At 37.9% G+C, this 12,520-nt stretch overlaps 1 protein-coding gene across 2 annotated transcripts in view; it reads right to left on the reverse strand.

Annotated features, from left to right (window-relative positions):
• Window positions 1–7,402: 7,402 nt before the first annotated feature.
• EXD1 (exonuclease 3'-5' domain containing 1) overlaps window positions 7,403–12,520 on the reverse strand; it is a gene marked incomplete at its 5' end in the record, with an annotated part of 35,381 nt that continues 30,263 nt past the window's right edge. For both annotated transcript variants that reach the window (XM_082649334.1, XM_082649333.1), the window contains one exon: window positions 7,403–8,120. In XM_082649334.1, coding sequence (XP_082505460.1) covers window positions 7,461–8,120 — 660 coding nt within the window. In that variant the 3' untranslated portion in view covers window positions 7,403–7,460. The remainder of the gene's footprint in view (window positions 8,121–12,520) is intronic.

A 12,520-nucleotide genomic window follows, 5' to 3' on the forward strand; every position in this document is an offset into this window, starting at 1 on the left:
ACCTTTCAAACATTTATTTTCTGTTTTTTGATAGTAGCCATTCTAAGGGGTGTGAGGTGGTATCTCATTGTAGTTTTGATTTGCATTTCTCTAATGATTAGTGATGTTGAGCATCTTTTCATTTGCTGATTGGCCATTTGTATATCTTCTTTGGAGAAATGTCTATTCAAGTCTGTTGTTTGTTTTTGAATCAGGTTGTTTGGTTTTTTGTTGCTGAATTTTAGGAGTTCTCTATATATTCTGGCTTTGAATCCCTTATCAAATACATGATTTGCAAACATATTCTCCCATTCTGTGGGTTGTCTTTTTATGCTTTTTTTTTTTTTTTTGGCTGAGCAGCATGTGAGATCTTAGTTCCCCAACCATGACTCTCGAACACGTTTGCCCTGCAGTCCTGTAGTGGAAGTGCGGAGTCCTAACCACTGGACCACCAGGGAATTCCCTTTACTCTTTTAATATTGTCTTTTCGTGCACAAATTTTTACAATTTTCACAAAATCCAGTTTGTCTATTTTTTCTTTTTTTGCCCGTGACTTTGGTGTCAGTAGTAGGTTTTTTAAAAAAGAACTTTATTAAGTAGAGTAAGTCCCCTGCTAATCCTAGTTTGCTGACAGTTTTTTTGTTTTACCATGAATGGATGTAAAATTTTGTCAAAAAAGTTTTTTCAGTAGCTACTGAGATAATCACATGGTCTTTCTCCTTTATTCTGTTAATTCGATGTATTACATTTTCACATTAAACCACACTTGCATTCCTGGGATAAACTCCATTTGGTCATGATGTATTATTATTTTTATATATTTCTGGATTATATTGCCAACATTTTGTTACTGTTGCAACTTTAGTGTCTATGTTCATAAGATATATTTATCTGTAGTTTTCTTTTCTTGCAATTTTGTTGTCTGCTTTTGGTATATGGTAATGCTGGCCTCATAAAATGAGTTGGGAAGTGACCCTTCCTTTTTTTTTTCCTGGAAGGAATAGTATTATTGCTTCCTTAGATAGAAATTCACCAGAAAAGCTATCTGGGAACAAAGTTTGTTTTAGGGAAGGTTTTAAATTATGAATTCAATGCATTTAGTTGATTTTGGACTATTCAGGTTTTCTATTTCTTCTTGAATCAGTTTTGGTATTTTGTGTTTTTCAATGAATTTGTCCACTACAACTAAGTTTTTCAATTTGTGGGCATAGAATTGTTCACAGTAGTCCCTTGTTATCCTTTTTTTTTTTTAGTATTATTATTTATTTTTGGCTGCGTTGGGTCTTTGTTGCTGCGCGTGGGCTTTCTCTAGTTGCGGTGGGTGGGGGCTACTCTTCATTGCGGTGCTCAGGCTTCTCATTGTGGTGGCTTCTCTTGTTGTGGAGCACAGGCTCTAGGTGCACCGGGTTCAGTAGTTGTGACACAAGGGCTCAGTAGCTGTGGCTCGCAGGCTCTAGAGCACAGGCTCAGTAGTTGTGGCACACGGGCTTAGCTGCTCCATGGCATGTGGGATCCTCCCGAACCAGGGCTTGAACCTGTGTCTCTTGCATTGGCAGGCGGATTCTTATCCACTGCGCCACCAGGGAAGTCCCTATCCTTTTAATATATATATATACAGGATCTGTAATAATAATCTTTCATTTCTGATATTGGTAATTTGTGCCTTTTTAAAAAAAAATCTTGGTCAGTATGGGTAAAAGTTTAACAATGTTACTGATCTTACAGGTTTTGGTTTTATTGATTTTTTCTCTCCAGTTTTTTTTTTTTTTTTTTTTTTGCGGTACGCAGGCCTCTCACTGTTGTGGCCTCTCCCGTTGCGGAGCACAGCGGCCATGGCTCATGGGCCCAGCCACTCCACAGCATGTGGGATCTTCCCGGACCGGGGCACGAACCCGTGTCCCCTGCATCGGCAGGCAGACTCTCAACCACTGTGCCACCAGGGAAGCCCTCTCCACTTTTAATTTTATTGATTTCTATTCTTTTTAAAATAATTTTATTTATTTATTTATTTATGGCTGTGTTGGGTCTTCGTTTCTGTGCAAGGGCTTTCTCTAGTTGCGGCAAGTGGGGGCCACTCTTCCTCGCGGTGCGCGGGCCTCTCACTATCGCGGCCTCTCTTGTTGCGGAGCACAGGCTCCAGACGCGCAGGCTCAGTAATTGTGGCTCAGGGGCCTAGTTGCTCTGAGCCATGTGGGATCTTCCCAGACCAGGGCTCGAACCCGTGTCCCCTGCATTGGCAGGCAGATTCTCAACCACTGCACTACCAGGGAAGCCCGTTGATTTCTATTCTTATCATTATTTGTTTCATCCTACTTAGCCTAAGTTTAATTTATTCTTCCTTTTCTAGCTTAAGATGGAAGCTGAGATCAATGGTTTTAGATCTTTCTTGTTTTATTGTGTAAGTATTTAAAGATGTAAGTTTCTTTCTATGCTTATCTTGAGCTGCTTTTTACTGCAACCAATAGTAAAAGTACACATACTCTAGCATACAACAGAGAAAAAAAAGTTTCACAAAATACTTTTCTTTACTATGTATAATGCACTGATATTCTCTATTCTATTCCATTGTTTAAGAAATGCTGTTCATGACTGACTAAATTGAAGCATAGTTTCGACATTTTTTTTGACATTTTTTATTTGCAATATATATATTAAGATTGGGTTGCTAATTATACCCTGATTACAATTTGACAGCTTTTCATGTTTAAGGAGATCTACCAAATTATAGAGTTACAGGCTCAACTCCTGTTGAGTATATGGAATAGAATGTATTAAATTTTGTCTTAGGGTAAACCTAGCAATTTAGCTAAGATTGTTTCTCATTTTGTATAACAATAAATATCATTTTCTATGACATCCCTGATGAGAGTTCCAAGACATTTCAAAGATGTCTTTCATCATGAGTATATAGACTTTGGTTTTATTTTAGGGTTTATATGATTGAAATATTTTACCCATAATAATGTCCTTACTTAGAGATCAGGGACATTTATCAGAATTCAAATATTCCCAGTATGTATGTTTTCATTAATCTTCATGGTATCTAATGCAGGTAAGTTACAAAAAATGACAGGAAACCTTTCAGGTTTATGGATAAAGAAGTTAGAATTTTGAAAGTCAAAAACATGCAATGCCTCTCAAGAAAAAAATCGAATGCTATCAATGGTGCATCATTACTACAAAAATTGGAGTGGCAATATAATTGGTTAACACTTTTGAAAAGTAACTTAGCAAGAGCTGTAAAAAACAAAACCAAGAAAACCTCTTTGACCTACTTCTGGAATTTCATTCTGACAAAATGATTCAAAACATGGAAAATGCAGGAAATAAGGAATGGAAACACCCTGAATATACCAAAACACAGCTAAGTAAACCATGGTGTATCCGCTTAGAAATATTATGTAGTCATAAAAATCTTGGGAATTCCCTGGCGGTCCAGTGGTTGGGACTCTGCGCTTTCACTGCTGAGGGCCCAGGTTTGATCCCTGGTTAGGAAACTAAGATCCCACAAGCCGTGCAGAAAAAAAAAAAAATCTTGGTACTTCCCTAGTGGCACAGTGGTTAAGAACCACCTGCCAATGCAGGGGACACGGGTTCGATCCCTGGTCCTGGTCCGGGAAGATCCCACATGCCATGGAGCAACTAAGGCCGTGTGCCACAACTACTGAGCCTGCGCTCTAGAGCCCGTGAGCCACAGCTACTGAGCCTGCACACCACAACTACTGAAGCCCACACGCCTAGAGCTCCACAACAAGAGAAGCCACCTCCTGCACACTGCAAGGAAGAGTAGCCCCCGCTCGCTGCAACTAGAGGAAGCCCACGCGCACCAATGAAGACCCAACGCAGCCAAAAATAAATTAAAAAAAATATATTTTAAAAATCTTTACAAAGGGTGTATAACAGCATAGGAAAACATTCATAAAGTAGAGTGTATATATATAACTATGTAGAGGGTAAAATCTATGCATAAACACTGACATTAACAAAAATATTACCTGATTTTTCTGTTGGCCTAGAGAAATGAGTAATTTTTTTCTTATTTTCCTCTATTTTCCAAATTCTATTTAATAGCATATTAATTTAAAAATGAAACATCTGTTTAAAATGTTGGTTGTTAGGATTATAAAATGGAGAAATACTTGATATAAAAAACACAATAAATGTATTTATGGTATGGTTGTGATGGTGTGTGTGTAGAGAGATAGAGAATGAGAGAGGAAAAATTGAAAGAAAAGTGCCAAAATGCTAGGAAGGGTTGTATAATGTAGGATGATAGTTGAGTATTTTTTTCTCATTATTTTCTAAATTTTTCTGTAAGGTATTTATTTATTTATTATTATTATTATTATTTGCGGTATGCGGGCCTCTCACTGCTGTGGCCTCTCCCGTTGCGGAGCACAGGCTCCGGACGCGCAGGTTCAGCGGCCATGGCTCATGGGCCTAGCCGCTCCATGGCATGTGGGATCTTCCCGGACCGGGGCAGGAATCCGTGTCCCCTGCATCGGCAGGCGGACTCTCAACCACTGCGCCACCAGGGAAACCCTGTAAGGTATTTATTGATGTTACCTTTATAGTAAATGCCTTTTTGATAAGTACACCTGGCTAATCACCCTCAGCTCCCCAAGTATGCACCAAGCCTTATCTTGGCTTGCTGCTGTGACTTGCCTTGTGTCAAAACAACGACAGGGCTATAGTGTATTAAAATTCTTTTTTTTTTTTTTGGCTGCATTGGGTCTTCGTTGCTGTGCGTGAGCTTTCTCTAGTTGTGGCGAGCCGGGGCTACTCTTCATTGGGGTGCACAGACTTCTCATTGTGGTGGCTTCTCTTGTTGCAGAGCACAGGCTCTAGGTGCATGGGCTTCAGTAGTTGTGGCACGTGGGCTCTAGTGTGCGCGGGCTTCAGTAGTTGCAGTGCACGGGCTTAGTTGCTCCACGGCATATGGGATCTTCCCAGACCAGGGATCGAACCCATGTCCCCTGCATTGGCAGGTGGATTCTTAACCACTGTGCCACCAGGGAAGTCCCAGTGTATTAAAATTATATTATGTCATGTTAGGCTTTATCAAGCTCACAGCCAGACTGGAGGCAAAGCTGCTGTAATGATTTTTCATATTATAGTTGAAAGAACACTGAATGGACCAAGAAGTAAGAAACACTGGTTCTATTCTCAGTGCAGCACTTTTCTTCAGGGAAGTCATTTAACTCTGTTTCCTAATTCCCAAATTAAAAGGATCAGATTGCTTGTGAGAATCTCTAACTGCAGATCATGTACAGAAAGGTCAGACCTGAGTAGGACAGATGCAGGAATTCAGTCTAGACTGAAGCAAGACTCCAAGAGTTTGGTAAAGCAGGCAGTATGGTTTATAAACTCTCAACTAGAAAAATATAGAGTAAGAACTCAACAATTGGTTGGGTCAAGAACGCAACAATTGGTTGGGTCAAGAACCAAAGATTTTCCAAAATCTGAGCAAAATTTAGATAAGAAATCTAAGTAATGGCACAGAGCACTAGCAGCAGGGCTTGAAGAACCCAGGGATTTTTTTTTCACTCTATCCAGCAAAGGACAGAAGTTCATGGTTGGATCTGACCACATGGAATTTAGGTAGGCACTCCAGGCTAGAATATGGAGAAAAATGCAGTTCCAGTTATGTGACCGTTTCACTAAGAAAATATTGTGATGAAACTCGGAAGGCTCATTTAGTTCTGAGAGTCAAAGTACTTCTCAAATAGCAGTGTCCAATAGAACTTTCTGGAATGATGGAAATGTTCTATATCTGTGATGTTCAATATGGTAGCCACTGGGTACATGAAACTATTGAGTATTGGACATATAGCAAGTGCAACTGAGGAACTGAATTCTTAATTTTATTTCATTTTAATCAATTTAATTTTAAATAGCCACATATAACTACCATATTGAGCAGTACAGCAAAGGTCCAACAGAATCCTGTTCTTTATTAGTCACAAAATACATAATGAAAGAAGAATCCTTTTTTTTTAATATGAAGAACGTCACATTTTTCTTTGTAGCCTGTATATTTACATGTATGTATGTATAAAAATTGTGTGTGGTATGGTTCCATAAGAAGCTAAATCAATTCTATGAATTTCACAGAAATTCATGCCCTTCCCAGAGTAAACCTAGATTAACCACTTTCTGGGCTCAACCTGAAAACACATTCACCCAGAATGAACCAGAAACCACCTTGGCCTCCAATGACCTTCTAAACTATGGACAAAGTGAGGGACAGCAACTGCAGGGCTGAGCTGACTGCTCTTAGTCCTGCCTTCATCTTAAGCTTAGACCAGATCTGGGCTCTGGGATTTGGAAGACACAGCTGTTCTTTCAGTGGTACTCATGATAGAATCAATGAGCACAGACAAGGATGTTCCTAATTATAGACTGTCGCTGTCTCCCCTAAGTAGTAGAGGCCTGTATAACAGTCAAATTACAGATTTCTAGGGAATTCCCTGGCAGTCCAATGGTTAGGGCTCGGTGCTTTCACTGAGGTGGCCCAGGTTCCATCCCTGGTCAAGGAACTAGGATCCCACAGGCCGTGCAGGGCCGGAAAAAAAAAAAAAAGTTACAGATTTCTCACTGGATTCTAGACCTAGAAATGCAGACACATTCAAATTTATTCCTACCCTGACCCAATGAAGAAAAGTGAGAGATAACCTAATACCAACCAGGTTTACTGGTTATTATACACAAAAGAATGAGCAACTTGCAAGTATTCAACATAAAAAGGGCTCAGTACAGGCTACCTTCCTTTCACCCTAAGAAGGCATACCAACTCCAGGCAAATATAGTGGAATCAAACTTCAAGTTTACATAATAGACATACTCTAAAGAAGGCCCTGCTTTGTTAGGGAAATGGACAAAACTCTCTAAAAGTAAATGGAATGAAAAGAAATTAAAACTGGGATATTGATTCCTGTAATAACATAAACTATTGTTTGTCTATGACATAAGACAGACCAAACATTTAAAATTCAAAAATAAAGTTAATATTTTTCATCTTTATTGAGGTATAATTGACAAAGTTAATATTCTAAAAAGGAAAAAGTACAGGTAAAGTTGTCAGGTACTAATATTTTTAAACTTATGGCTAAGAGTTTTACCAACATCCTTCAAACCAGAAAAAACAACAAAAAATTTAAAGTATAGATTCTTCCAGACACTAAGTCCAAAATTTTTCCCTTCTTCAAATCCTTTAAACCCAAATTATGAGAAATAATTCAGTTTGGCCACAGGGAACATTTCTACACAGTGACATAATCAGAACATTTACTTCTTCCATTATTTAACTTATTCATTCCCATTCTAATCAAATTCTAAGAATATAGGAGCAAGCAAGAGGATATAATTTCCCCCAAAGCCTGTGACTAATTTACAGCACAAGAAACTTAAGCACTGAGGAAGGCCTTGATGGCAGAGGAAATAAGCCACCTTTATTGGCCTCAAGAACAAACTGCAGATCTCTAAGGCAGATTGGGAGAATCTGGATTTATCCAGGAATCAGTCTTCTCCAAAGCTGGGCAGGGAGGAAGTGTGGGAAGCACAGCTTTTCTAAAAGGATGAAAAATGTCACTTGGAGACACTCTGGTTTCCTGAGGAAGGGAAGGAGACACTAAAACATCTTGTTTTGTACATTTTAGATCTTCCTTGTTTTCCACCATCAGTAACTGTTCTATCTCCTCTTTCAAAGATAACTTTGTCTGAAACTCTTGTTTAGGTATCTTGAGGTATTCTTTTAGAGTTATCCTCTGGTCTTTAAACCCCTCTGACTCAGGGCAAATTCGTTTGTTACTGGAATCTTCACTGACTTCTTCCCTTATGGGAGGTAGATGTTGAGATTCCGCTGTGGTTTGCTTACTCTTAGATTCTTCTTTTAGCAAATTTACATCCTTGTGAGATGTAAAATTTGGAGCTTTATCTAGCCTAGAATTTTTACAAAGTAAGAAACCTCTTACTTTTCCCTTTTTCCCTGCTGTCTTTGTCATAGACTTCTTTGGATGTAGTACTGTCCTTATTAGGAGTCCCTGCGCATTTACTCTATATTCTTTTGCAGCTCTCTCTCTGCGCTGTCTCTGGAAGTCCTTCAGTCGAAGCAGTTCCTCTGGGAGCTCCATACATGTACGCTAAGAAAAGAAAATGAACACAAGTCTACTATAACTAAACTTCTGAATATGGTCCTTAAAATCACTTTAAAATCACTTCTACTACACTTAGTATTTGGCAAGCAAGGGTCTATTCAAATGTGTTCTTATAGCACCCTCTAGTGTCTTCAACTATAGTAGTACTATTTTTCAAGTAATTTAAATATTTTTAATCCAATTTTGTGTGTATGTTGTGCACGTGTGTATGTATAAAGATTATACAATGAAAAGTAAGGGTCCATTCCAACCTCGCCCCAACTGCCTTAGCAGGTGCATCCTCTAAAAAGCAGCTTCTTCTGTAGCCTCCAGAGACAGTCTTTGCATATACGATCCCTTACTAAATATTTATCTATTCATTGGATTATATTTTTCAATTTTTATTTTCCCCCAACTTTTTATTTTAATAACTCTTTCTAAAATTATTTTATACAAATGGCTACATAATATTATATATTCTTCTTCTTCTTGATTTTTCCAACTAAAAATTCTGTCTTGGAGATTTTTCCATATTGGCAATTTTAATGGCTGTATCGATATACAATAGTTTGTTTAACCAAACCCTTGTGGATGGATATTTGGGTTGTCTTCAGTATTTTGTCATTACATAAATGCTACAATAAGGAATATATTAAGAAAATGTCCTCTTTGTTACATGAGGCAAATAATTTTTCCTAGGTTGCTTTCCCTTTGATTTTGTTCACAGTATTTTCGCCATACAAAATTTTTAAAGTCATATTTATTCATCTTTTATGAGTTCTGAGTATTTCTGTATTGCATAGAAAAGCATTTCCTCATACAACTCAATAGCAAAAATGCAAATACTCTAATTTAAAAGTGAGCAAAGGACCTGAATAGATAATTTTCCAAAGAAGATATTTAGATGGCCAACAGGTACATGAAAAGGTGCTCGAAGTCATTAGTTATCAGAGAAATGCAAATCAAAACCACAATGAGGTGTTACTGACACCTGTTAAGATGGCTATTATCAAAAAGACAGATAACAAGTGTTGGTGAGAATGTGGAGAAAAGGGAACTCATATGCTGTTGATCGGAATGTAAATTGATGCAATTTACATTACCATGTAAAACAGTGGAAAACAACATGGATGTTCCTCAAAAAATTAAAAATAGAACTATTATATGGTCCAGCAATCCCACGTCTGGGTACATATCTGAAGCATGTGAAAACAGGATCGCAAAGAGATATGTACATTCCCTTGTTCACTGCATCATAATTCACAATAGTCACAATATGTAAACAACCTGTGTCTATCAATAGATAAATGGATAAAGATGTGATGTATATACATTATACAATACAATAGTCCATACAATAGAATATTACTCAGCCATAAAAAAGAAGGCAGTCCTGCCATCTGCAACAATATGTTTGAACTTGGAGGGTATTATGCTAAGTGAAATAAGCCAGACAAAGACAAATACTGCACAGTATCACTTATATATGAAATCTTAAAAAACAAAAACAAAAATCTGATTTCATAAAAACAGAGAATAGAATGGGGGTTCCCAGGGGTTGAGGGAGAGGAAAATGGGGAGATGTAGGTCAGAGGGCACAAACTTTCAGTTATAAGAAGAATAAGTTCTGAGGATCTAATGCACAGCATGGTTACTGCAGTTAATAGTTCAGTATTATATACTTGAAAGTTTCTGAGAGTAGATCTTAAGCATTCTCACTACATAAAAAAAAGTTAGCTATGAGGTGATGGATGTTAGTTATCTTGATCTTGGTAATCATTCCACAATGTATATCAAATCATCACAATGTACACTTTAAATATACACAATTAATTTTGTCAACTATTCCTCAGTAAAGTTGGGGGAGGGGACATATTCCCTACTGTGACATAATTTTCTTTTAATACTTTTTAAAAATATTTATTTACTTATTTATTTAGCTGCACTGGGTCTTAGTTGTAGCACATGGGATCTTCACTGCCACATGTGGGATCTAGTTCCCTGACCAGGGATGGAACCCAGGCCCTCTGCTTTGGGAGTGCGGAGTCTTAGCCACTGGACCACCAGGGAAGTCCCAATACTTTTTTTCCGATACTTTTTTTTTTTTTTTTACGCGGGCCTCTCACTGTTGTGGCCTCTCCAGTTGCGGAGCACAGGCTCCGGACGCGCAGGCTGAGCGGCCATGGCTCATGGGCCTAGCTGCTCCCCGGCATGTGGGATCTTCCCGGACCGGGGCACAAACCCACGTCCTCTGCATCAGCAGGCGGACTCTCAACCACTGCACCACCAGAGAAGCCCCTCCAATACTTTTATAATTCTAGTTCTTACATAAATACTTGATCCATGGGATTTATTTTGGTGTAGCAGAAAGAGATAACAATCCAACTCTGATTCTCCTCCCCCACAATGGTTAGTCAATTGCCTGAGGCCATTTACTAAATACTTATCTTTTTCTCATTGATTGGAAATTTTACCTTTATCTCAACCATTACTGATATATATGAGATCTATTTCTGGGTTCTCTATTCCATCGATCTGCCTATACATGTACCGCTCATATTTAGTGTAGACATATGTTTTAATATCTGACAGGACTATTCTTATTTATGCTTATTTATCTCTATAAACACTATAATCACAGTTTGCCAAAGTAATTATGGCTTTAGCATTTTTCTTAAAAGAAAGTTAAATTTAAAAGTTAATTTAGGGGGCTTCCCTGGTGGCACAGTGGTTAAGAACCCACCTGCCAATGAAGAGGACACGGGTTTGAGCCCTGGCCCGGGAAGATCCTACATGCCGTGGAACAATTAAGCCCGTGAGCCACAACTACTGAGCCCACATGCCACAACTACTGAAGCCCCCACACCTAGAGCCTGTGCTCCACAACAAGAGAAGCCACCGCAATGAGAAGCCCGCGCATCACAACGAAGCGTAGCCCCCGCTTGCTGCAATTAGAGAAAGCCCGTGCACAGCAACAAAGACCCAGTGCAACCAAAAAAATAAATAATAAATAAACTAATTTTTTTTTAAAGTTAATTTAGGAATAACTGATAGCCAAAAATACTTAATGTCCCCATTCATTTAAGTCCTCTTTTATGCCATTCAGTAATACTTTAACATTTTTTTCATCTCTATATTTCACATTTCTTGTTAGATTTATTTCTAGATAATCTATTTTTTGTTACAATTATAAATGAATTTTTCCCCCATTATATTCTGTAGTTGTGTACAGGGATATAGGAAAGCTATTAAGTTTTATGTTATATTTGTACCTATTTTACTAAACTGCCTTTTTTTTTGCGGTACTCGGGCCTCTCACTGTTGTGGCCTCTCCCATTGTGGAGCACAGGCTCCGGACGCGCAGGCTCAGCGGCCATGGCTCACCGGCCCAGCCGCTCCGCGGCTTGTGGGACCTTCCCGAGCCGGGGCACGAACCCGTGTCCCCTGCATCGGCAGGCGGACTCTCAACCACCGCGCCACCAGGGAAGCCCTAAACTGCCTTTTTGTTTTTGGCAATCTTTTTCAATTGATTCTCTTCAGTATTCAGGTATATTATAGGCAAGTCATCATTCCTATTCCTCCTGTTCAATTTTTATAGTTCATCTTTTTTTTTTTTCTAACCTCACTGGCTAATAGCTTCAGAAACTACTAAAGTAGTGGTGATAGTCACCATTTCTGTATATTTCTTGATATTGATGTTCCCAATCAAATATTAGGTAGTCTTCTTGCCTGAGATATATGTTTTATCATGTTAAAGTACCTATTCCAACTTTAATCAATAATGTATATAGAATATTATCAAATTTTTTCAGCAATAAGCAGTGAGAACAAAATATTAAAAAGCTAAAAAATTGTCCTTGGCTTTACAATGATAAATGAAAAACATTAAAATTCTCCAATCAAGCAAACTATGAAAGGATTTTTACATTGATCTTTTCTTGTTAAACAGTGAGAGCAAAATATAAAAAAGTTACAAAATAACTTTTTCAGCATTTATGAGATAATCATAAGACTTTCTTGGCCCCAATAAAATACAGAATTTAATATAATATTAAATATTAATAAATATTAATATAATATTAAACCATGCTTGTAACTAGAATCCAGAGACACATTAATAGAAAAGTATAATATATCTAAGTGGAGTTTGTACCAAAAATGCTATTATTTTATTTAGGATTTTGCATCAGTATTCCTAAATGAGAACTGTTTATAGCAGTAGCCTGTGAACTTTTTATGTAAGGAGTCAAATAGTAAACATTTTAGGCTTTGTAAGCCACAAGCATACTTTTTTTTTTTAACAATCCTTTAAGACTATAAAAATCATTCTTAGATTGTGAGTTTTACAAAAACAGGCCATGGGCCAGATTTGGCCTAATGCAATAGTTTGCCAACAATATAAGTTT

The sequence above is a fragment of the Grampus griseus genome (genome assembly GCF_964374135.1).
Source record: "Grampus griseus genome assembly, chromosome: 2".
NCBI classification, from domain to species: Eukaryota; Metazoa; Chordata; class Mammalia; order Artiodactyla; family Delphinidae; genus Grampus; species Grampus griseus.